The sequence below is a fragment of the Ambystoma mexicanum genome, chromosome 4p (assembly GCF_040938575.1).
Source record: "Ambystoma mexicanum isolate Mex_15411 chromosome 4p, UKY_AmexF1_1, whole genome shotgun sequence".
In the NCBI taxonomy this organism is placed as follows: domain Eukaryota; kingdom Metazoa; phylum Chordata; class Amphibia; order Caudata; family Ambystomatidae; genus Ambystoma; species Ambystoma mexicanum.
In genome coordinates, this window is record NC_090927.1 from 467,072,803 (window position 1) to 467,099,283 (window position 26,481).

Genomic DNA, 26,481 nt, shown 5'->3' on the forward strand with positions numbered 1-26,481 from the left:
TGGAGTCATTCTTAGCAGCCAGGATCAATATAATGGGCCTCATTACAACTCTGGCGGTAGCCGGCTGCCGCCGGAGTTGCATTTTTCCCGGCACCCGCGAATGGGCAAGAACTGGGTCATGCCGAGCTTGGTGGACCCGGTAATTGCCCATTTGCGGGTGCCGGAATCAAGTGCCCCATAGGGCTTAATGGGGAGGTCGGATGCACCGGCACATTCAGAGTTGTGCCTGCTCATCCGACGTGCTCTGCTCACGGGTGCCGTTACACCCGCCAGGAAAAACCTGGCGGGTGAAACAGCACCCTTGAGCAGAGCACGTAGTATGGCGGTCCGGGAACTACGGTACCGGCATGCGTACCGGTACCTTAGTTCCCAGACGGCCATGGTAGTAATGAGGCCCAAAGTGTCCAGAGACTGCCAAGCCTCCCTATGTTTCTGTGATTGATCTTTATGCCACAGTCACTGTGCTTTCGCCTTTTCTTGTTTACGGGCAGCTAGAGGTGGCGAGAACCATTTCTTATTATTAGACTTCAATAATAAGAAATTGCGTGCATTGATTGTATTTTTTATTAAAAGTCCTTATTTGTTATATAACTTTTAACAGATCTATTTTTTGATCGAAGACCCCACCCATAAAAAGCAAAAAGACATATCCCTCTGTGCCCGTTTCACCTCCATGATTTGGATCACTTCGAGTTCGAGTTAAGTAGTAGTCGATGGCTCAGTTCGTCATTTTAGACACTATTCATCGCTTAAATCCTGCACAGCAATAGGCATTTCCTCAGAATACACAACTGGGTATGGTCCTGCTCTATGTCACTTGAGGCATGTCTTTTGTAAAGCTGCTCTGCAGCTTCGCAAGGCGAGATGGGCTGCTGCAGGATGTGACTGAAGAACAGATCTCTGCAGTGCAGCGGGGCGCGGGCGGCCCAGGGATGGGCCTGTGCATACAGCGTTAGAAAAGTCTGCAGCCGCTTATTACCTCACCAAGGCAGCAGCTTCTCTGCGTGCCACGCCCAGCTTCATGTCGTGACTCGCCGCTCCCTCTCGTCCCTCCCTAGCTTTACAAGAAGGGGTGTCACTTCATCTCCATGGCAACAATGACGTTACCAGTCCCTGGATCTTATTGGAGGAAACCCCGTGGTCCCAACTGTGACCCACAATCTAACTTAACATCCCTGCCCCTCGGCTGGCCCCGCCCTTTCACGCTTGCTCTATTGGTTGGAGGGATGGTCGACGACCCAGTCAGTCTGCTCCTTTGGTGTTGGAGATTGGTGGAAGGGCTGTCACTCCCAGCTGAAACTCCACCGCCGAGTCCGACTCATCGGCTAGGTTGAGACGAGAGAGGTTCTTTTTTTTCCGCTGTAGCTGAAAGCGGATCGCGTTGTTGGTCAGCGCGGAGACGGTGAAGGTGAGTATGGGTGCAACGTCCGTCTACCGCTTTGCAGATCCGCGTTAAGGCGTAGTGCAAGTTATACTAGATGGGACGGGAAAGCTCTCGCTATGCGGGTTGTGGTGGATCGTCTCTGGGGAGCTTCCGCCAGCAGAGAGACACTGCCTCCATTTTGTCGGTACAGGAGGCGGGCTGTTGGTGCATTGGCCAACGTCTTCCAGTAGATCCACCGCAAAGGCCTCGCCGGGTCCGCTACAGACCCGCTTCCTCCATGGGGCCACCGTGAGGTTCCAATACTATTCGGAGGGAGCACTTCCGCCACCTAGAGACTGATTTCGAGCGCAGTCAGTGCCGCCGCGTGTCTCTGCCAGTGGGCGTTTTGGGTCGTACAGCCAGGGTAGTCACTGCGCTGCTACTGATTTATAATTACCGGTGCTATGGGAGGATGGGTAGTGCCGCTAATATAATAATGGGGGTCACCCAAGGTGCAGGAGGAATTTGGGCTGTACAGTTTGCATGCAGGCGGCCATCTTATTACAGGTGGGGTGGCCGAGACCAAGGCGGGGCTGGGCGGGGTTAACTTCAGGCGCGCTATTCCTTTCCTTCCACTTATTCTCTTTTCCTGTCTCCTTGCCGCAGGTCGCCAGCCCCGCTGTGTGTGTAGTACTCCCTTCGCCCCGCTCGCCATGGACAAGCCCGAAGAGACCAAGCAGGAGACCAAGAAGGTCGAGGACACGGAACGCGCCGAACACATTCAGAAGGCCAAGCTGGCCGAGCAGGCGGAACGCTACGATGACATGGCGGCTTGCATGAAGCTGGTCACCGAGCATGACGCCGAACTCTCCAACGAGGAGCGCAACTTGCTCTCGGTGGCTTACAAGAACGTAGTGGGGGCAAGGCGGTCCGCCTGGAGGGTCATCTCCAGCATCGAGCAGAAGACCGAGGGCAATGACAAGAAGAGCGACATGGCGCGGGAGTACCGCGAGAAGGTGGAGAAGGAGCTCAAGGATATCTGCACGTCTGTGCTGGTGAGTAGGCACTCGCTTTGGGGCCAAGTCCTGCTGTGCGTAGGCACCACCCAGCTCCAAGACCTGCCTCGCCCATGCTTCCTGGAAACGCCTGGCGCGCCATCACATGCCTCCATTTTAAGCAGGCGTCAAGTACATGTGTATGCCGCATTTTGGTGGCTGGTAACATTAGTGGAACCCTTCACGTTGTTTAAATGTTGTTTTACTATACGGGAAGGGGGCTTGTAGCCCTAGTTCGGCCATCTGTGTCGCCCCCACCCCCCATGTCTGTTCTTCAGCCCTACTGCTCCAGCGGAGCATGTTGCACAATCTGGTAACGGGCGGTGTCTATGCTTGAATGGCTTTCTGTATCGTCTCATTTTGAGAGAACCATTTGTTTAATGAACTTCGTTACTGTCGTGTTTTAAGGCGCAGCAACTAAACTGATGTGCAATGTCAGGCTAGTAAGGTAGATTGGACGATGTCGCCTACGTTGAATGTCTAGCGTATGAAAATGTTTTGTTGAATATTTCAGTGAAGTTCTGTCGCTTAGTAGCTGGCAGATCCCGTACCTGAAATGTGCATCAGATTCAACGGTATTTTGAAATGTTTAGATTGGATGCCTATTAAGTCACAACCATCGTTAACCGTGCAACACTACCCACTTGCCCCATTCATTTATTGGAAGCCTAGCTTGCCCCTCGTGTCTATTACATGAGTCATGTCAAAACCTTGTAGTTCACTTGGTCAGGCCTACTTTTACGGGTTGGTCTTCAATTATTTCGGTGACCATTACTTCACCAGTAAGCCCTTAGTACAAACTTTTACCGTACCACCCACTTCCAGAGGGCATTGCCATTTTTCACGTGAATGTTTGTAACGCATTCATACACCAGTTGTTTCCAAGCATGGAGTGCCTTAACAAAGATGTTTTCGGGGCGATGAAGTGGAAACTGCAGTGGCTAATTTGCGATGTCCGGTTCTGAGGAATTCACACACGGCTTTGTGAAGATTGCACATATCTTATCGCTTGTTCTTCTTCTTGCTGATAGATGTTTATCCATCAGCGGTGATTTTTGGATACCGAGGCTTGAGCCTCATTACTCCATCTTCTCGGGTTGAGTGTGTAGTCGTGGGTTTGTATTCTTCTTGGTCTGTGTGGTCTTGTCACAGTAGGGCTGGTTTCACAGGGTCTTCGCAGTGATGGGCCGCGGGTAGCGGTCGAAGGGGTTTGCAGTGGTGGCAGTGAGTCTTCTGATCAGAGGATTCGGGTTCTGATCCAGTTCTTGGCAGAAGTTCTTACTCAGCTTCGCTAGATGTTTAGATTGCACATATCTTATGCTTGACCTACCCCCATTTATATAGCACACCAGTTCCCACCAAGGTACTGCGCTCCATTCGGCTTCCTTTACTGTCAAAATTAGTGCGAGGATTTCAAAAGAAATGTGTGAATTGATTGGTACGTGAAATGTGGTGCCATGTTGTAAACCGGTATAACCGCAGCTGTGGTGTAATGGCACTGCTAATTGTATCAGCATAAAACAACCTCGACAAAGTGCCCGGAAAACAGTTCGGCGGTGGTTTGACAGCTGTACAACGAACGGCATTGTGACATAGCTTGTGTAGTGGGGCGCTTGTTCAGGTTGTCGGTCCAACTTTAAATGCGAGGTTAAAGGATCCTACTTGATCTGAGATGTAGTGTTTTCGTTTCTCCCTCCCCCGGTAGTAATCGGGGGGAGGGGGGCAGCTGTCCATACAACTTGGTTTATGGGCTGTACATTAGAAAATGTGCTGAACTTTAGAAGTGGCCCTATATTCTGTCGTGCAGTAAACTGCCGGGTGTGGCGAAACTTCAAATGTGTCCAAGTGAGCTTTCGTAATGTACATAGGAGCTGGTGTCGGTGATCAACGCACATGTAAGCCCCCCCGCCCCCGTCTTGAAGTGCTGCGGCAAAGACGATTTGGTAGTCTGTCCGTCACTCAGCCGCACAGTGATAGCTGTGGGGCTGGGTAATGGAAACTGGCGTGCAGATTGTAATAACGAGACCTCCACAGGTAAGTTATTAAGTCTTTATTATCAAACCCGAACGCCGTACATATCTCTTCCCTGCTCCTTTCACTCTCCCTCCACCAACCGTCCCCCCCGAACCTTAACCCCTCAACATTCTATCGTAGAACCTTAGATAAGAGCTCGCGGAAGCACGAGCAACTACTACACATCTCCCCCTGTAAACCTCCATAATGAACATTCATTAATTATGAACATAGGTAAGGTAAGGTAGGACAGAAAGAATCCTTAATATGCAATAAGAGGCATATTTATCTATATGGAACATTGATAATGATTACAGTCCAAGCATTAATCATCTGCAAATTCTAAAACAAAATCCTTGTATTTGGCTGGAATATTCTTTATACGGTTTGGGCGATTATTCACTTGATTGGAGGACTCCGCAAGGGCAGAGTTTCCACACTGTCCCCTTCCGTGTGGAACTATGCTTGCATTATCTGATGCAAGCACTGACAACTCCTCTGCAACCCTTACATCCACACCAGTCAAACCAAAAGCACCTTTATCAGAATCACACTCAGAATGTACATCCATCCCTTTAGCATCATGAGCTCCTTCTAATGGCACAACATCATCACTTTCCGAGGCAGACGCCTGCCTCCTACCATGCCCCACCCGAGCATCCTCCCCAACCAGCACAGCCATATCCTTATCCCTCTCTAGGGGAACCACATCCTCAGAGGCATAATCTGGATCAACTCTTATTGTATCACCACCTCCCTCACAACACAGTTCCTTAGTCCCCGCCAGCTTTCCCTTAACAAGGACCACCCTCCTCAAACTCCATCTGGTACCATCTTGCAATTTAACGTATCCATGACCTACTTTGGTCACAATTTTTGGTTCCATAAATTTGGACAAACCCTTTGCTACAAATCTTGGATTTTTCACCACTACAAGATCACCAATTTGTACACGCAGGGGTTTCTTTTTTTTAAGCTGAGATTCCCAAAAACTGGATTGTTTAACACGCACCTTGTCAAGAACCTCCTGCATGTTGATGCGACTTTGTACACCACCCCCAAGAGCGGCCACCCTTAGTTTAGATCCTGGTTTTCTCCCTCTCATTAACTCAAAAGGAGACACTCCAGTAAAGGAAGAAGGGGTAACCCTATAGGCTTTTAGAGCTTCAGTCACCACACTGCACCACGGCAAACCATTTGCGATGGCCAACTGAACTGCCCCCTTCACAAACCTGTTCATCCGTTCAACTAATCCATTGGCCTCTGGATTGTACAAAGCCACTTTATGGTGACGAATTCCTAGTTTGGAGAAGAACTCTTGCATGGTGACTGATACAAATTGGGGACCATTATCTGAGACTATTCCAGCCGGAACCCCTTCCCTGTCAAACACTGCTGACAAGAAGTCAATCACCTTCTCAGTGGTGACCGAGGACAAGGCCGTGGCCTCCACCCACCTAGAGGTATAGTCCACTAACACCACAAAATATCTGAAACCTCCACCCAAGGTGTCCATGGGACCCATAATATCTACTGCCACTTTTGACCACACCTCTTGCGGCACTTCCACAGGCTGTACGGGTTGGGGCGACGTTGTCTTACTTTTATCACTGACTGAACAAGCCATGCAATCCTTAACTACCTTCTCAACCTCCTCATCCATCTTGGGCCACCAATACCCTTCTCTCAGCCTTCTTTTCGTCATGGATCTCCCGAGATGCCCTTCATGAGCCAACTCCACCAACTTGGCCTTAAGAGATTCAGGTGGTATTAACCTGGTACCCCTGGCAATGCCCCACGGACCTTCAGACAACTCTGTCCATACTTGTCCGAACGACTTGTCCAATTCATCCTTGCCTGCACCTGTAGTAAGAGCAGTCTTGATTTTGTTCAACACAGGGTCCATCGCACATTCTCTACCCCATTCCTGCTCATTTACTGCCGGAAACACTTTGGCCACCAACACATATTCATCACTCATCACAGCCTGTTTTGAGTTTTCCGCACTTACATCATGCCGGGGAAAACGAGATAGACCATCTGCAACCATATTTTTACTGCCAGGTAAGTACTCCACCTTAAAATTATACTCATTCATGTCCGCCATCCAGCGCATCACTCTAGACGATGCCTGGAACAAACCCTTAGATGTCAAAACATGCACTAGGGGTTTATGATCGGTGCGTAATGTGTATTCTACTCCCCACAAGAATGTTCTAAAATGTTTGGATGCCCAGACAGCTGCCAAGGCCTCCCTCTCTATGACAGCATATCTACGTTCTGCTTCGCTAAGAACCCTAGATGCAAAAGCAATGGGGCGATACGATCCATCAAAACACTGTTCAAGAACTGCCCCTACACCATACTCACTAGCATCCACTGTCAAAACCGTCTTCCTAGATGGAGAAAAGGAAGCTAACGATGGAGCCTGGTCCACTTGAGCCTTCAAGCCTTCAAATTCTAGCTGGCATGCCCCTGACCACTCAAAATGTACGCCCTTTTTGAGCAACGCTCTCATGGCCACAGTCTTGTCGGAGTACGTGGGAATAAACCTACTATAATATTCGGCCAATCCCAAAAACGACCGTAATTGGTCCTTACTGGTGGGTGGAGATACTTCACATAACGCCTTCACCAACTCAGCCTTGGGATGTATCCCCTTGGCATCCAGGGTGTGTCCTAAATAAGTCACACTCTCCACCCCTATCTTACACTTACTTAATTTGACCGTCAAACCACTCTTCTCCAAAATGCCCAAAACTCGTAGAATCCTTTCATTGTGTTCCTCACGAGACCTGCCCCACACCAAGATATCGTCCTGGAAATATTCCACACCATCCACCCCGCAAAACAACTTTTGCATCACCCGCTGGAAAACAGCGGAGGCGGATGCCAAACCAAATGGCATACGCCGGAAACGGAAAGCTCCAAATGGCGTAATGAACGATGTAAGAGGTCGTGATTCAATGTGCAAATCCACCTGGTGATAGGCAGATGACAAATCTAAGGTGGAGAAACAAGATGCCCCTCCCACAAGTGAAAGCATTTCCTGTATATTCGGTAAGGGATGCCTGTCTATCCAGATACTTGAATTCAAATCTCTTAGGTCAACACACATCCTCATACCACCATCATTTTTACGTGCCAATACAACCGGGGCTAACCACTCTGATGACTCTACCTCCTCTATTACACCAGCTTCCATCAGCTTTTTAAGTTCTGTCTGAAGACTTTCACGTGCCATGATTGGTACACGCCTAACTCTGTGCACAACGGGAACGGCATTCCTCTTGAGCACGATCTTGTGTGAGAAACCCCGCAACTTGCCCAGGACGGAGGAGAAAACTGATGGAAATTTCTTTTGGAGATTATCGGCTGACACCACACTTCCCTCACGCAAACTACCTTCTCTTTCCTTGCTTACGCACAAAACCGGGACAGCTTTGCCTGGTCGAATCTCCATCTCTAGAGCAGCCTGCTCCTCCCACCCAATAACCGGATCGCCCTTACAAGCTACATACAGTTTTCCTCTGGCTTTTCTGCCATGAAATTCAATTTCAACCCACTCATATCCCAATACTTTAATTGGAACACGGCCATACGCACAAGGATTAATATCAGACGGGTTAAGACTAGACACCTCCTTATGGAACTTAGATTTATACATCTCAGGAGATATCATAGTGTATGGAGAACCCGTGTCAACCAACACACTGAGTGGAACTCCATTCACATTAAGAGTAGCCCACGCACTTTTTCCCGACGGTCCCACACTCAACAGTGCACCTTCTTTTGGAAGCAAATCCGCCCTAGCAGAAGGACTAACATATCCTACAACAGTTACATTGTTATCATCTTCTTCGGGGTCCACCATCCGCACCACTTCCTTCTGTGGTATAGCCTTACACATGCGGGCAAAATGTCCTCTTCCCTTGCACTTTCTGCACACAACGGCAGAAGCAGGACATTCCCTTGCACCCGCAATATGACCCCTCCAACCGCATTTCTTGCAGAATTCTCTGCTATTCGGCGTGACTCTTTGATCCTTGTCCCTGGCTCGACTTTCTTCATTTTTGCGTGGCTGAACCATGTGTACAATGTCCGCCTTTTCCGTCACTTCTTTGACACTCTTCCTTGACTCCTCCAGGGCACGGGCTATTTCAATTACTTTCTCCAACGGAGGATCCTTCTCTGTCCACAACCTCTCCCTAACCTTCGAGTCACTAGTTCTCATCATGATCTGGTCACGAATGTATTCTTCTGCCATGCCCGTGAACTTACAAGTAGAAATGAGGGTGCGCAGTGCCGTCACATACGAATCAATGTTCTCGCCAGAACCTTGTGCCCTTGAAAAGAAATGATACCTCTCAAGCACAATGTTTGCTCTTTTGCCAAAACGTGTCTCAAGTTTTTTTAGAGCAGTCTCAAATGCCAAAATCACTGCCTGCCCCCCTTCACCATCTCCTTCTCCTGAAGACAAAGCCATAACATCCTGGCCCGGAAGGTGTCTGAACACCCTTAAACCCTCCGTACCAAGGCAATTGAGTAGGGTCGCTTCCTTGTCATCATCAGACATTCTGGAACCCCCTGACGCTCTCAGATATACTTTGAAAGTGTCCACCCAAAGCTCCCATGCAATGGGGGGCTCCCCCGGATTGGGGAGGAAGGCCGGAGGAGGACGTGCATTGCTGCGCTGCATAGTCACTGGATCCGACATAGCCACTGACTGAGGTCTATGCTATGAAACACCTGAACTCTCTGCGCTCTTCCGTGAATAACAATGTTTAAGTAACTTGTTCAACACGGCAGACTAGCAAGATGATTATTCCACCTTCACATATGCACAATACTGTTAAAGGCAGGCTCCAGTCACTTCCCTCCTCTATATTTTGTAGCAAATAGAAAGCACAGTATCTCAATGCCAGCACACAAGTAGTTAACTTTCCTCTCCTTGCAGTTCGAGTAATATAGACACACCCACCCTTGAACAGGAAGCCTTCCGTTAACTTCCTATGTGGTGGGCGGAGCCGAACAACAGGGCATCCGTGTATAATTTGCGTCTTCACAGCTACGAAGAACGCCGGACTCTGCCCCCTCCCAGGGTCCTCCTCTCACCTGTGCCGCTCCCTAGTATTATTGTGCACCGCACGGCACTGTCGCACCCCGCCACAAGCCGCACTCGACCTCTTCCGGGAGCGCGGCTCGGCAGGATTCAAGCTTGACAGCGGCCGCTCAGCCGTGAACACGGCTGCACTCTTTGCGGTGTGCCGCGCTCGACCTCCTCTGGGAGCGCGGCCCGGCAGGATCCTCTGCTAGTGGCAGCGGCCGCTCAGCCGTAGCACGGCTGAACTCCTTGCCGTGTGCCGCGCTCGACCTCCTCCGGGAGCGCGGCTCGGCCGGCCGCTGAAGGCAAGTAGCGTTGGCCCAGCTGACACTTTTCACGCCGGGGCCCGCGCTCGACCTCGTCCGGGAGCGCAGCCCAGAAATCAGCTGAGGTACCGGATGATGTGTACGGCTGGCAAGGCGCGTGGGTCGGGTTTGAAGATCCTCGTCGCCAGTGTAATAACGAGACCTCCACAGGTAAGTTATTAAGTCTTTATTATCAAACCCGAACGCCGTACATATCTCTTCCCTGCTCCTTTCACTCTCCCTCCACCAACCGTCCCCCCCGAACCTTAACCCCTCAACATTCTATCGTAGAACCTTAGATAAGAGCTCGCGGAAGCACGAGCAACTACTACACAGATCACGGTGTAACTATTGCTGGCAAGCCTTGGACGGCGCGTTTTCGTCGGGCGTCATTTAGTTCTACGACGTACTGCATGCTGATTATGCTATACTGGTTTCATGCTTTTGTGGGGAATGTAGCTTTTTTGTAAGCCCCGCCTTTGCGCCCTAGAGCCACCACCCCTTCAAGTTTCAGAACGAGCGCTGCGCGGTCTGGCAGTCTGTTAGTTGAGGGGATTCTAAAGAGTCACTGGGTATGTTAGCCTGGTCTGTTCTAAGTCATTACTTGGGGCAGCAGCCTTCGAACTATGCGTTGAAGGATGCCTGGGTGGACGGCTGATGAGCTACTTTCAAAAGGGGAGCATTGTGAGTGAAATGTATGGCATCTAGAGGGCCCAGCAACACAATTTTGTAATTGTAAAAGCTACTAATCCCTGCATTGCTTCGGTCAGTTAGCTTTAGGACACTTCCTCCCACACTTTCCTTATATGTTCATCTTTGAGACCCTACCACTTTTTGTCCACCTCCAATTTCTTTACTACATGTCTGGGAACTTTTATGGTGCTAGTTTTGTACATCAAATTTATGGAAGGGGTGGGGGGCAGCACAATGAGGAAGCATGTAGGAGACCAGCCGGAGAGTGTGGTGGTGAATTTGACAAATGGTCCTGTTGTGAGGGTGCGTGCAAGGTAGTAGAGTGTGGAAATTGGGTGTGAGACGGGTGACTTGGAAGAAGTTTAGGTCGAGTATTGGTGTGGAGGAAAGTCGCATTGTAGGGTCGAGGTAGGTGGTAGTAGGGAGGGGCCGATGGAAGTTGACAGGGTTTGGACTAAGGAAAGGAGGCTAGACGTAAAGGGCGGGGGTAGGAACAGCAGGGCGTGAGTGGATCAAATCGGGCTTAAGTGGCTAAAAGGCACCAACTTAAACCCCCTTTAGGACCAACCTTGACAGTGTAGAGCAATGCTAGGAATGACATTTTCCTTTTAAACGAGCTAGATGTTCAGTGGTAAGAAGAAGCAATCGCTATATACTAACGGGTCGAAATTGGAATTCATGGAGCAGGAGTTGGTCTCAGGAGAAGATGGCATCTGTGCCCCCGACTTTCTATTGATTTCTTGTATTCTTGCTCGCTCGTTTTAAATTCAGCTACTTGCCATGTTGATTTCGTGTCTTCAGTAAGTTCTTTTAATTGCTTTCCCGTCGTCTATTTTTTAATTTTCTTTTGTCATTTAATCATCTTCGCGGCAACATCATAACTAATGCATGAACAGATGTACGGGCCGAGTCTGTTAGACTCTACTGGCACGTTTCTCTCTGATGCAATCGCCCCTGCCCACTTCTCTTATAACCATTGGAGTGGAGGTGGGAGGGTTTGGTGCAGACTAGTTGAGTGAGGGGCCGCTGAACTTTTGTGAGTTGACTATCGGCAATTAAAAGGATCATGAATTATTTCAGCTAATGTCCATCACTTGGAAGACTTTGAGCAAGCGCCAGGCTGCATTGCCCATTAACATACTGAGATTACATAGACCATTGGTTGGTCAATACACACGTTTTACACCTGAATACTGACTTCTAAATGTACTTTAGTTGGTCGTTTCATTTGGTTGGCTTACGCTACAGGTGTCACAAGCTAGCATTCTAGTTAATTTGTTTCATTTTTTTTTTACTGTGGATCCAGCGTTTTTCCGCGGATCGGTGTTTTTCCACGCTCCAATGAGTGCATGGTCTGTAACGGTTGCCTTCATGGTCCTGAGGAGCTGATGTACGGTACTTTACACTCTTTTAGTCATCTTTGATTTCTGTAGTTGCATATTTCTACAGTTGTGTGCCATAACTTTCAGTGATTAACATGTGACCTCGCTGCAATTGCGTATGAAACATTTTTTCACTGTAGTTGGTGGGGTTAGTGGTGGATGTTTGCAATGGGGAGGGCCGCTGAGGGAGAGAAGGGAATGGTAATGCTGGTTTTGTCACTTTTTTAATTGATGTGGGGGGGGTCTGATTCGCAGAAAGGGGTGGTATTGATGAGGCGGGGCTTATGGGAGATCCGGGGGCTTGAGCACCGGAGGGCTGGGCGGCGCCAGCTAGGGCTTGGGAAGGCCAAAGCTCTCCCACTTTGTCAACAGGCATCACTCTTCTGTGAAGCTCAGATGGAAAGAACCGGTCACATTTCGAACCTGCGAGAGCGGTGTATTTACTCTTAAACTTGCAGCAGCAAACGTAGATGCAGAGGGCAATCAGCCACGGGGATATCAGCAGACCCCTCTGTTGAAGCTAAAGGCTCAACTGCGGGGCTCAGCTTTTACATGATCCATGCCTGCAATTACCATGAACTAAAAAACGTGTTTGTGTATGCGGTGCATGCAAGGGAGTGTACATGGGTGCATGTTTGTATGCGGGTGAGAGGACACATAGGATTGACTGCACGTGTGACTGGTGGATACATGTGAGGCTAGGTACCAGGGAGCAATGCTCCTTTTTTGACAATATTATGGCACGTTTCTCCATGTCACGTGAAGGTGGGGGGGGGTTCTTTGGTGGGGCTGAATTGGTCCTACTGTGGCACGGAATTGTACTCATTAAATAGTTGACCAATTCATTGGAAAATGCTCCGATTGCATAGCCACACGGTGTACTGCAATACACCATTTAACCCATTATTTAAAAACCTTTCACGGGTGTGATCCTGCCACCCTTTGACCAGGGAGCTAGCAAAATCCTACTGCTAACTCTTCTTAATGCGGCCCTACTACGTTAGCGCTGGGCCCCACTTGCACAATTCACAGCTACGCCAAGATGCATCTAATGAGCCAAATGACGCCTAATATCGAGACTGCCTCCAGGGCTGGTAGGGGGGACGGTGGGGGGGGGTCTCAGCCCCTGACAGAGACGTGTAGACATTGCGTTTTTTTTTTTTTTTTTTTTTTTTATACATTAGTTGCTAGTCTGCTCGCCCTGTTGTGCACCATAGTACTCATGTCCTTTCTGGGCCAATCAATGACTGGCTGGGGTGGGAAAAGGAAGTCTGGCAGCTGCTCTCCCGTGCGCACTGTTGCCGGGTCAGAAGCAAGACACTTTATTTATTTTTTGCCTTACTTACTGACCTTTAACTTTTTTCATGCTTAGACTTTGGCCTTTTCTAATCTTTTGTACGTCTGATTCTAGTTTGGTTTTATTTAGCTGTACGTCCTTCCAGGCACCTTTTTGCAACGAGTTCTTTAATGCCTTGGGCGAAGTAATCCACTCTTTGGGACGATATGTGCACGGATTGTCGTTACTTTGGCATTTATTAATGGCATGCTGGGTAACTAATGTGCGTTGTATGCTCTACAGCTGGAGGTGTATAAAGATTTAGCTTGTTGCTACAATAAAGATGCCTATGTGGCAGGCTGATACTTGTTGGATTATTCGGCACGTGATCAATGCCTCATTGACACAGCCCCATGTGCTGCGAAGAGAAACTGGCGAACGGTGTAACGTTTTGTATTTCTCCTGTTAATGTTATGGTTTATCACTAAAACGGATATTGCCGACTCTGGGCATAAAAATAAACTTGCAGCAATGCTTGTTTTGTTTGATACAGCCAATCGCCATTTGTAAGAACGTTAATGAAAAGCGAACTGAATGACAATAAGCGTGGATAAAGTCCTTCTTTGGTTTCTTCACGAAGTCGTTTGAACTAAATTCGGTGTCAATTGGTCTGAAGTTTCAACTCCTATTAATTACTGCTATATGGGGTGCGTGGTGAAGTTAGCGGTGGAATGGTTTCAGGAAGTTCAAATTCAACTAGCGTATATATTTGATTATGTTGTGGTGTTCCAGTAGAAACTGGGTGGATGGGGAGCTACTCCATAACATTCACTAAAGGGTGTGTGGAGCAGACTTTTGGGGGCGTACAGGAGCCGACCAACTTGCTGAAGATTTGGTATGGAATTAAAATACTTGGACTGATGCTAAAGGGCAACCGCAGTGACCACTTCGGTGGTGATAGTGCGCTGTATAAATATCTGCTAACATAACATCAATTTATCTCTGAAGGTTATGACCAATATTTAAAAATGGAAAAAGTGAAAGGCAATGGAGCCAACAAATGAAAAGCCATGATTTTAATATACGTGAAAATGGCCACTAATGCAGGGCTAACGTAAGCAATGTCTCGAGGCCAGGCAAATGGGTCTTGACGGAGCCAAATGTCTTTAAACCTCTATGAACCTAGGATGGCAGCAGAATTGTTCAGAAATGGTGTCAACTCCTTGTTTAACTTGGCTGGGCTACGGATAAGCTGACCATGGTTGGGGGCGAGAAGAGCATTGAGCATGATGGATGCACCATAGCTCTGCCCTTAAGGCGAGGTGCAGTAGTTATTGTCACTCACAAACCTAATGTTAAATCCGTAGTGGATGGAGCTGCCTCACCTTCAGCAATGTCATTGTCCAAGATCGCCCATGTCACGCTTTGTCTTGAGCCGCAGCTTTGCCCGTGTCTATCTCCTGTCTTGTCCAGAAATAATTTTCTCAGTTTTTCTGCCACCATTGCCATGTGGGAATCCATCATGCTCTGTTCCTTTATCACGCCTACTTTGTCACCAACACCAAGTTCTTCCTCCTCTTGCAAATACGTTGTGATAAACGATCTTCAGCTTTTATGTGAGTGTCGTGTTGCATGTTTTCTGTCATTTACCCCAATTTTTCTTATGATTAAAACGCCCCTCCTCTGCCAGTAGCTACACCTGAAGTGCAGCCAAGGAAACATGTTGTAGTCATCCAGTGATCCTAACTACGTGTAGAAGAATTGAATTAGTTTCCTCCCGCTTCCTTTCTCCCTGTTAAATTTGTATGGAGAATAGGGAACGGGGGTCATTGACCTGATGCCTTTTTTGCGCTGCATTATATCCATTTATAATGGGTAGTCCCTCAAAGTATGGGGTAAATCCACATTTATTATATAGATCCAACATTTACTGAGCGCTCTTAACAGTTTACATGTCTTTAGGTAAGATGCACGATATAGACGGTGATGAGACAACTGCTGTAAGAATGGTTTAGCCATTGCGCAATATTGGTGTGATCCTCTCTTTAAGTGTACTTGAATTATTAATGGTGCAACATGAGATCTAGCTCTACTGTTAGTGGCATTGGGATTGCTGTGTAATTTGGAAGATCTACATTATGTAGCATTGCGATTTGTAGCGCCTATATACATACCTTTGTGGTAACTTAGATGGTGCCTTTGTCCTGTACTTTCTGAAGAAGGGTGATTGAATATCCAAAACGGTTCAAGTTGACCGCTTCAGCCCCAACAATAATTACATATGTTTAAGTTATACAAATTTATAAAGCGCATGTTAGCCCAGGGGCATCTTGGTGCTAGAGAACATCCCAGAAGAGCACGACTTAATCTAGAATAGGAGTACTTTAAGCGATGCCTACAATCCAAGTGATTCTGGGTAGCTCTTGAGTACAGCAGGCAGAGCAGTTTACCAGCGTCGGTGGAAAAAGCACGCCCACCTCCCGCGGTAGATAAAACCTAGGCATTGCCAGCAAACAAGCATTGGCAGTGGGGACAATAAGGAACAAACCTGTCCCAAAGATGCACAGCTCCCGGTCTACTTTGGAATGTGCAATATGGTTAGAATGGAATTGTATGAACTTCTATGGCTTTGCAGGCGAAATAAAGTACTTTGACTGAAAGCGTACTACTGCTTGTAGTTTTAGAAGTCGTTCAGGCATAACCAGGTATTGGCGCAATCTAATCCGGACATGATAGCAATGGTGTTTTTTTGGCGAATGACAGGAACAGTGGGTTTTGTTGCTCGCGGCAGAAATACGCATTTAGTAGACCATTTACTTGTGGTTCTAGACTAAGTTTGCAGGTTTTTTTAGTCAACGATGGGGCTGTGGTCTACAGAGTTCACTAGGCTAAGGGATGTAGTGTTTGTCTCCTCCCGGTTTTTGTGGTGATCATTATTTCTGCGTTGCCCGGGTTGGTTTTGAGGTCGTTCAATTTAATCCAGTTGAATACTTCACAAAGGCAGTTCTAGTGTTTACTTGAATTGAATGTCTTGTATTTTGAATATTTGTGTGTCGTTGGCTTAGTTGTAGCAAGTGAGGCCATGCCTTTTGATGATTTTGATTAGTTGAGATGGGTAGATGTTGAATAATAACAGGGAGAAGGATGATCCTTGTGGTACTCTGCATGTGCATTCTCTTGGGTTGGAAAGGGTTCTTCATATGGTTTATATTCAGTTTGTTGGAAAGGAGTTGATCAACAGAAGGGCAGTGTTGATGAGGAGGATGTCGTGGTTAACTGTGTTGCATGCCGCAGAGAGGTCTAGAAGTATCAAGGCAGTACTGTTGTCTGCGTTTGCTTTTAGGTCATGCCATATTGAGGAGGGCTGATTCAGTTCCTCATTTGTTTGGAACAAACTTGTGCCTGGTCTAATAGGCAGCGCTCTATGAATTCTTGGGTGGTTTTGTATATGTGCGTTTCAAGCAGTTTGGCTGTATACAGGATGTTGGAGATAGGTCTGTAGTTATACGTTTCCTGCTGTATCTTTGAGTAGCAGCCTGATTTACGCTGATGTGAAGGATTGTGGCACTTTCCGGGGGCATTCCTGTGGTATTCCAAGGGTTCTTGTTTGGGGATTGATTTGTATATGTGGGGGCTGGGGGGCAAATTATTATTTTTTTTTTTTTTTTAAATTTCCCAGTTTGACTGTCTCCGCTGATATTTCGGGGCAGCTTCATATTCATAGTTTGTTGAGATGTTACTCGTGAGGAAAGGTGGGTTCCATAGTCTGATCGTATGGTCTGTTTTGTATAGTTTGTTGGATGATTATTAGTGGTCTGCTAGGCCATTGCAAAGTTTCATTGATAGTATTGGTTTGTTGGAGCCAGTTGGATTATTTTTAATTTCATTTGATAGTTCTTTTTGGATATTTGGTGCTTTGAAGATTAGGTTGTCTTGGGATTTCCTCTTTGCTTTTATTTCCTTTATGTATGAGGGGACGTGTTGCAATTTCAATTTATTTCCAGTGTCGATTTTGATCCTCCATTCTAGTTTTCTTTTCATGGCATCGAGTAGTGGGGTGAACCATTTTGCCATTGCTCTCTTACGTGAAGGGGTGAAAGGTTTTTCTCCTGGCGATTCCGTCGATCGTTGTTATGATCCAAGTGTATAGTAGAATTGTGTCCAGGTCAGCTTCTTCCATAATTGTTGCTTGTGGTTTGCGAACTTCAAGAAGTTGTTAGTTTGGAGTTTCTTTATGTTTCTCCGGTTTCTTTTCATGGTGATCGGTTTGTATTGTTGCTTGTATATTGGAGTGGTCAGTCATGATTACCGAGGGAATCATGAGGTGATCGCTCTAGAGTATTTGGATTGGGGGTGCTGTGGTAATGAATTTCTTACTGGTGAATATTGTGGCAAGTTTATGCCCTGCCGAGTGGGTTGCTCCTTTGACTAGTTGTAAATTTGCTGCTGGTTACATTTTATATGGTTGTGGTTTCTTCATCGAACCAGATGTTGAAATCTCTGCGATCAGATGATTATGCTGGATGGCTAGGATGTCGATTGCTTCCACTACGGTGTCTACGAAGGTTGGATCGTAGGTTGGCGATCTGTATATCGGTATGAGTTTCAGGTTTGTTACTGGTGGCCATAGGATTCACATTTATCAATGTTTTAATGGGTCTTCCAATTTGATGGCCAGGTGTACCTTGTGGATGATTGCTAGTCCCACCACCTCTTTTGGATTTTCTGTTTGCTTGGACGCATTTGAAGTTTTCAGGCATACAGTTCTTGAGGGTGATCTTGTAATTGTTGTCTTGCCATATTACAGTCACAAGTAGGATGTCGATGCCCTGTTGCATACGTCGTATATTTCTTTGGCGTGGTGTTTCCTGCATTTGAGGCCACTTCTACTGGGCAGTTGTATTTGTGTGTCCGTTGTTGCATGATCTTGCGCTCGTTCTGTGTTCATTTCTGCGTTGGGACATATTGGTTCAAACAGGGCAACTGGCTGTCTGTAATGTCTTGTGCTAGTTGCCTCTAATGTTATGCCTGGGTGCTAGTGGGTGCTGTCTGTCCTTCCATCTGTGGGTTAGGTGCGTTTCCTACAGGTGCACTGTCTGGGGGTGGGGGGTGGTACTGGGTGTATGATTGTGGGGGGTGGTACTGGGACTCAAGTTTGGTATAGTTGGGGTTCTCAGATGTTTGGGTGATAGGATATGGGGGGGGGGACCTAAGTTTCATTGATGGTATGGATGCAGTACTTAACACCTCAATTGGGGCCCTAATGCAAGAGAGGCCTGTGTTTCAAACGACCTCGGGTAGTAGCTCAAATAGCTGGATTTGAGAGCACTTGAAGGCTGGAGGAAGGTCTGGGTTTCAGAGTGGCAGGCAGTAGTGTAATACCCATCTCTGAGGCAGCCAGACAGTGGGCGAAGGTTTAAGATGGTGGCATGCAGTATTTGGTATGTCTAGGATTGGGGTTCCTGAGAGAGGCTTAGGCTTCAGACATTGTTCTCTAGTGTGCAGCGCAGGCTAGTGGTCAAAATACCATCAGTGTGGAGCAGGCTAGCATTCCCAGTATTGTAGCAATGTGCGACTTCTAGATGTGAATCAAGTAAATGAGAGCAAATTCTATGGTGTGCGATGCAGGCTACAGTGTGGAACAGGCTAGTACTATCGGTGTGGAACCAGCTAGCATTCGCAGTATTATAACAATGTGTAGTGACTTCTAGATATATTGGGTATGAACTCACCAGGGCACTATGCAGAATTGGCAATCAGTCCTATCGCAGTGCGGCATAGGCTAGCCCTCAGTGCTAGCACACTCATCCTTCAAGATGTGAATCGTTAACAACAAATTCACTGGTGTGGGACGCATGCTATCAATTGCAATACTATCAGTGTGGCGCAGGCTAGCCCTCACAGTGCTGTCTCAGTGTGGGCCCTTCTAGATGTGAATCAAGTTAATCTCAACAAATTCTCTGGTGTGCGATTAGTGGTAGGGAAGTAATTGCTCTATCCTTCACCCTGGCCACTCCTACCTTGGTGGTTGACGCTGGCCACTGGCTTCCTCGGCTGACGCCGACACACTTTCAGAGGCCGCCCTTTGACTTGGGGCGAGGGCTGCCCTGGTTTGGGTGAGTAAAGGTCGGGCCCATCAGTGTCATGGGGAGAGGGAAGTGGAGGTGCCTGGGTGGGAGGCTGGGTCCGGGGCAGCAAACTAGCCTCAAACTGGAGTTAAAACAGGCCTGGGAGGATCATTGGGGCTATTTCACTCACCTGATGCTCCAAGCAAGAAGATATGCATTAACCAGTCACGTTTTATCAAAATCCTCTGAATTCTATTACGTGAGCAAATATAAAAGGGGTTTGACTGAGGTTTCAGTTACTGCAGGTATGATTACGTTCTGAATGGAGGATGGCGGAGGGTGCGCTTGGAGGCAGAAATAGTTATATTGGGAATTATTTTTTTTCTCGCAACCATTTAGCTTACTTAAATTAATGACCTCACAATTCTGCGCCATACAGCGCAGCTGGCAATGCTTGCTTCACAATTGCTTTGGGGGTATGTGGTATTTAACTACAGAGTCGCCTGCATAAAAGAATTAGCCGGCTTGTATACCATTTCACAGTAGTAAGTGACTTGGTCTATAGCCTAACCTCTTGTCATGGGACTAATGAGCTGCTGATAGGTTGCCTTGCCTGCTAATAACTTCGACGGCTGTGGGATTTCCTGCTTTGCATCTACTTTTTGGAGTATCTAGCTTTTTTAGCTCTGGAATCTGGGGTGTGCACTGGATGGGTTTGGAACCCTCCCCACTCTGCACAAAATGTTTGCATTTTTTGGTTTCACCCTTCACCTTTCGTTTAGAAAAAAACCTTTCTACTTATTTTTTGGCCTGGCTTAGGGTGCCGGCACGCACAGCGGGTGATGCATTAGTTGGAATGTTCATTTATCCTGCATCTTCCGCCTTTTTAGTTCAGCTTTTCTTCTTTCATTCAGATTTTATTTTCATCGTTTTGACCTGGTTATATTTGTTCTATCACATGCAAAGAGCTCCAACTTCCTTGGGTCCTGAAGAAGGCATTGAACATCATCTTCTGATGAAACGTCCTGTTCATACAACCCCAGTGCTATTAAAATCATCGGGGGTTGTTGACGTATTTGGGCGTAGGGATGTGTAGCGTATTTTACATTTTTCCTTTTGGTAATGGGACCACTAGGTAATCATAATGGCAACTTGCTCAATGACAGTATCGATAACAGTTAAATGTCAGGGTCTTGTTTTTTGGAGGGGGGGGGGCGGCTTGAACACCAAAACTTTTAAATTCTCAGAATTAAAATTTAGACAGACTTGCACTTGGTCTGAAAAATAGCGCATGGTATTGAGTACCAATTGGCGAGTTCTGCCACCCCTCCCCCAACGCATCAATTTCTTGAATGTAGATGGTAGGCGGGGTGCCCATATAGACGTCGTGCTCCTTTGTCAGTTTGCCACCCCGCCCATAGCGGTAGCCATATTGCTGTAATACAGTGCAGAGATAATGGAGACAAAAATCAATAGGGGCGTGCTGAGCATGATTTGCCATAGCACCTCCCTAGAGACTGTCGAAGGCGGTCTTTAAATCTAAAAAAAGCTACATGGAGGTACATTTTATTTGAAACTATATTTTTGAATCAGTAGATGTAACAAAAGGTACCTCTATTCCGCTGAAACTCTGCCTGGAGGTCGCTAATAACATTCTCGCCGTCCCATCACTTTACCAAAAAGCTTCCCTGCACTGTGCAAAGGAGAACCTGGGCGATAGTTTGCTGGTTGTTCCTTACCCCCTTTTTTATAAATGGACACTAATAGCTTTTTGAGGTGGGTATGTCACCACTGGCCAGCGAAGCACTGATGCCCAGATTGTTTTGTCCTTAAAGATCCAACCGGATTCAATCCGGTCCCATGGCTTTTGAGCTATAGCTATTTCACCAACCGAGAAAACCAGGTTGGTGCCAGGGGTGGGCTAATGTCAGCCAAAATAAGGCTTTTTATGTGCCCCACTCGGTATAGACTAGAACATTGACTGCCGGGTATCGTCCCCTATTGGGAAGTGGGGAACCCTATCCCCATCTCCTTCCCGGAAACCATTTTCCAAAACATTGAAATGTTTCCGGACTTCAAAGCACTGTCTAATAGGAACCATTTTCTCCCCTCCCCCCCTTCCTTAGTTCTTAATCTGCGTTAAATTGATTATCCATATACTCAATTTGTTATATATTCGAGTCAATTTTCCGTTAGCTATGCGGCTTTCCCTATTAATCCACTTTGGCTTGTGTGTTAGCCGATTCTTAGTTTCTCTGGGACTGGCAGAAATTAGCAGAATAAGGTTTGTATTTAGCATCGCAAATAAATCTCTTGTCTGCCCATCAGAAAACCGCAAAATGTCCTAGTATTGATGTATAGACCTCAGATTTGGGAACTTGGTCTAGTACTTTGTCCTTTTCATAGATTTGCGTGCATGTCCCTGGAGTTTCAAGGAGTGAGCCTGAGAACGTTTGCATTCACCCTTGGTTTACTAACACTTTCAAACTCCAAGGGGGATAGTGATCGCTTGCCACCTGATCGCCAATTCTAAAATACCCCAACCTTTCCCAATCCTCCCCAGAGATCAACAGTCTATTAGTGTAGTACTGTTGGCCCACCTCGATCTCAAATTGATGTTGGATAGAACACATGCTGCATCTAGCGCCCAGCAAGTTCGATGCAGGACTGGGGCGTTTAAGTAAGGGATTGACCAGGCCATAGCCTGGTCCTCCCATAAATCCACTAGCTCCTTTAATGGTTTGAATTGCAAACCAGATCACCGGCCCCAAGGGTAAAGCTAAGCTGTGGAAGTAAGGATTAGATGTCTGTCACTAAATCTTGTAGATGGCCATGGTTGGTAATCCCAAGGCGGGTCCATTTTTATAAATGTTAAACCTACGTCAAATCATAGTCATCCAAATTAAAGTCGACTGCAGATCAACTAAACTGGTATCCTTAACTTCGATCCTAAATCAATGTCCAACCATACCAGTAGACAGCCACTTGTTCTACCTCTGGGACCTTTACCGGCTGCTAAGATGAAGGTCTTGATACCCTGTACAGCCCAAGTTTCCTGCAATATTCTGATTTGAATACCACAAATATAGCAACACCAACCAGGTCCTCCAATGGTCTCTTCGCCCCGGCTGTGTTCCAATCATTTTATGGCCACTTTTAGGATCCTCAAACTGTTGGGGCACCCTTCCCAGTCACTCAACTTGAATGTAAGTTTGAAGTAAACACATTAATTCCTCTTCGAATTGTGGCCAACATAATTGGGCAAGGATGGGCGTACACAAGGACTGTGAACACAGGAAGACGAACAATCTCCTGTTCAAATAAGCAGTTTGAGAAATTCAAATGACCTGATGCCAATTATGGACACCTGGTGGGTAGGTTCGAAATTCAATCAATAGGAGACATCTCAATTTTGTGACGTCAAAAACACACATCGTCCTAATTTGAGTTGGGAATAGGACCTGTAACTCGGTAGACAATTTCATCCCCTGATTTTAGCATATCTGTAAGGTAGCTTTAGAAAATTAATCTGCAGTGCACAGCCTAGTCACCCCTTCACCATTTCTCAGAGGGCAAATCTGAATATTAAGCCTGTGGTTCTGTCTGTTGTCTCGGAGGGATTAAATGTGCTGCACCTTTCTGGGGAAGAAACCTTGTGGCTGCAGGTGGAGCTGAGCTCAGTGAATGGGTCTCTGCTCTAGTGGTTATAACTCTAGCCCTTATCAAACTTGGCCAGATCCTGTGGAGCACAGGCTTTAACAGTAGGTATAGGGATGGGGACTAGACTGCACTACCACTGGGACGTCCAGTCTCCCTGCCAGCACAGTCAACTGCTCCTTAATAGCCTTGAATTTTACGACCGGACAGTTGATCAACAATAAAAAGCTGACCCTCCTGGGAGGTACTAGAGGAGTCGCCCCAGTTGCGCCCGCTAGTTGGCAGCATGTGGGTGTTCATCTCTGGGGCATCATGTGGGTGTTACATCTCTGGGGGACTGTCTGTATACCCAGTGGGGAGTCGGCCCCCTTTGTCTCTTTGGCGGAGCTGCTCTGGGGGGTGGGGGGCTTTCTTCTTTTACAGGCCACAATTCGCCAATTTTGGCCCTTATCCAAAGGAGGATCAGGCGAATCAGTAACCCAGGTACCATTACCAAGGCTCATGATTTAATAAGGGAAGTGAGCAAGTAACTTGAGGGCCAAGACTTGCATGCTCCACCGGGGCTGTACCTTCAAGAGAAGGGAGGCACGAACCACTGACACTGGGTAGACTTCAATTATATCAGGAACATGCTCATCTGCAACCTTAAAGGAATGGTTCGCCCAAAAATGTTTATTTCTAAAATAGATGGGCAACATAAAAGATTGGCATTTTTTTTCTCGGCGTCCCTATGTGAAATTTTTAGCAATTCGAGCTCAAAAATTGAAAAGGCAAGCACATGGGCCCATCCATATTGTGAAATGGCTGCCCGCCTGTGCTGGTTTTTGCGGCACTAATGAAGGAAAAGCCAGCCAGCTGTAGTAAACAAAAGCTACCACTGGGTGGCTTTTCCTTCATTGGTGCTGGGACTCGGAGACTACAGGCAGAAAAGCTGCAGCTGCATCTTAGTGCTTTTTTTTTTTTTTTTTTTTTTTTTCCTTGTTTTCCGGGCTGGAGGAGCCCGGAAAACTTAGGAAAAAAACCGCAGCCAGTGCTTATTTTTTATAAATAAAATTAAAAAAATAGCACATACCGAGATGCAGCTGCAGTTTTTCTGCCTGTAGTCTCCGGTCTGTGTCCTCCGAGTCCCGGCACCAATGAAGGAAAAACCACCCAGTGGTCGCTTTTGTTTACTCCAGCTGGCTGGCTTTTCCTTCCTTAGTGCTGCAAAAACCAGCACAGGCGGGCAGCCATTTCACAAAATGGATGGGCCCATGTGCTTGCTTTTTCAATTTTTGAGCTTGAATTGCTCAAAATTTCACATAGGGACTTCGAGGAAAAAAAAGGCCATCGTTTTTTTAATGTTGGCTATCTATTTTTTAAATGAAATTTTTGGGGTGAAATTAAGTTTGCTATTTGCCTGGAAAACGGTGTGCCCCAAAAAAAAAAGATGGTGGCAAACTTTTTTTTTTTTAAATGTCTTTATTTTGCCCCCACCGAAAAGTAAAATCAAACATGGGGAGCGGGGAACACCCCCGCTCTCCAGGTTGGTATTTTGCAATATATGCGATCAGATTGCCCCAGGGCTGGATCACCCAAGCAATATTGGGTCAAATTGGTCATTAGGTCAGTGGTTTTGAGTCAAATAGGCGAATACCTTGGGAAACTCTCCCACCCTCTTGGTTAGACTTCTTAGTTGCCTTAAACTGTGCAAGTGTCTTCCTTGCTGCTACTAGGTCCAGTGCCTACCCTATTCACCTTGCTAACGGCACTAAAATCACAAAATTAAATCCAATCACGTTCAGAAACCCTGTACTGTAGGAGTTTTCTTGGGTTTAGTTGACTGGATGGCATAAGCTCCACCCTTTCCCAGGGTTCTGTCCATCCAATCGTACAGTAGGTACTTGATTTCCGTCATTAATACTTTGACATTGGAAATCAGTTTAAACATGTAGGAGATTTTACGTCTTCCGCCCCAAAAGTCCAAACCAGGCTTTTTCACCATTTCCTTTGCCCCTTATATCAACTTCACTCCACGCTCGAAACCAACGGACTCCATCCACTCAGGTCTGTGGAAGTTGAACATGTTTGTGCGGGCTACTCGGGCACTACCAGTGTCCCGATATGCAGGGGTAAACTCCCGTCCATATGGTGCATAAAAAGGCTACAGTGAAGCACTGGGGAGTCACAAAGGCAGCGGCAGGAATAAGCAGGCAACAAAGTTGCTGGCAAACTCGCTCTGCTACGGTAAAGCTGGCTGTGCAGCAGATAAAGCAAGGATGGAGACGGGCAGAAGTGATTACGCGCGTGGTGAGCTTTGGGCTGGTCATACTGGATGAAAAGTAGGCCTATGATGGATCACGTAACGGCTCAAAGGCTATCCCAGCCCACCATCGCCAATTCCAGCAGCACACCTGGCTGTAAACGCATTGCTGTATGGCTGATGAGGTGCTAGGCTGCTACCCAAACTGTTATCCCCTCAACCAATACAGATGTCACTTTTGGGATTTGGTTCAAGTACTTGCAGAGTGAAGGAGCCACAGCAATCTATAGGCCCTAGAAAGCTAACTCTATGGATAAAGCTGCAGAGCGCTTTCCCAATGGGCACAGGTACTAAAGGGTGCTACAAGTGTTTCCTGTCCTTTCTTTTTGATTTGGTCTACGCTTCAATCACTGTTAAACTGGCCCACCTATGTTTGAGGTTTACCCGTAACATTTATAAGCCCGGGGAGCAGATGTGCACTCTTAAGGCAATAATGGTACTTTATAGCGCTCCCCTACACTGTGGGGGTCCATTCTCTGCCACTTACTCACTGGGAAAAAAAGTAGAACTGGGATTTTCTGAGCACCTGAGCCAGTCTCTACTCCCCCACTCTATGTTCAACTGCAGTATCGGTACACTCACCAGGATACCTTTGTTCTGCTGCTGAAACGACTAGGCGAGTCGCTGCGAAAGCCAGCGTCTTCCTATGACATGACATCAGTGCCAACAAACTCGGAGACCCGCACCCTGACACCATGCATGGATACTGCGTGAACACCTGCTCGCTGAGTTCTTCAAAGCCCTGCGAGGCGGTTGGAGGAATGGGCCTAGCAACCTGTCAAGCCGCACAGGAATTCAGCCACTTTCAATACAGAGGCAGTCTACCCTAAAATTAATGTTCTAAATGCAATACAGGCACTACCCAAAGGGTTCTTCGAGGTGCTGTACATAGGTTACCCTACTGATTTGTCTTGGTACAAGGCATTGGCTAGTGAAATACCATGGCAACCGTCGGAATTATGACTACAATACACTTTTGTTTTTCTTTTTGCATGGTCATTTTGTCTAACCCCTTATGTGGTGTGCTGAAGGACACATTGTACCCCTTTGCTCACTTCTCCTGTAACTTTCTAGTTGGTGACTAACTGGGTGGCAGTGTATGATTTTTCTACCGATTTGGTTAAACTTGCATCGCAGGCTCTATTCCCAGCTGAGCTAAGGACCACGTGGGGTACCATTGTTCCACGATGGTGCACCTGTCATTCCCCCGAAACCCCCTCCAAATTCACAACCAGAGCCTTTTGGTGCTGACCTGGGTAAGGG

General features: G+C 47.0%; 1 protein-coding gene across 1 annotated transcript in view; it reads left to right on the plus strand.

Moving 5' to 3' along the window:
- The first annotated feature begins 1,132 nt into the window (after positions 1-1,132).
- YWHAQ (tyrosine 3-monooxygenase/tryptophan 5-monooxygenase activation protein theta) overlaps positions 1,133-26,481 on the plus strand; it is a 76,604-nt gene continuing 51,255 nt past the window's right edge. Inside the window, exons 1-2 of the mRNA XM_069605993.1 lie at positions 1,133-1,408; positions 2,030-2,418. Of these exons, the coding sequence (XP_069462094.1) occupies positions 2,077-2,418 (342 nt within the window). The 5' untranslated portion in view covers positions 1,133-1,408; positions 2,030-2,076. The remainder of the gene's footprint in view (positions 1,409-2,029; positions 2,419-26,481) is intronic.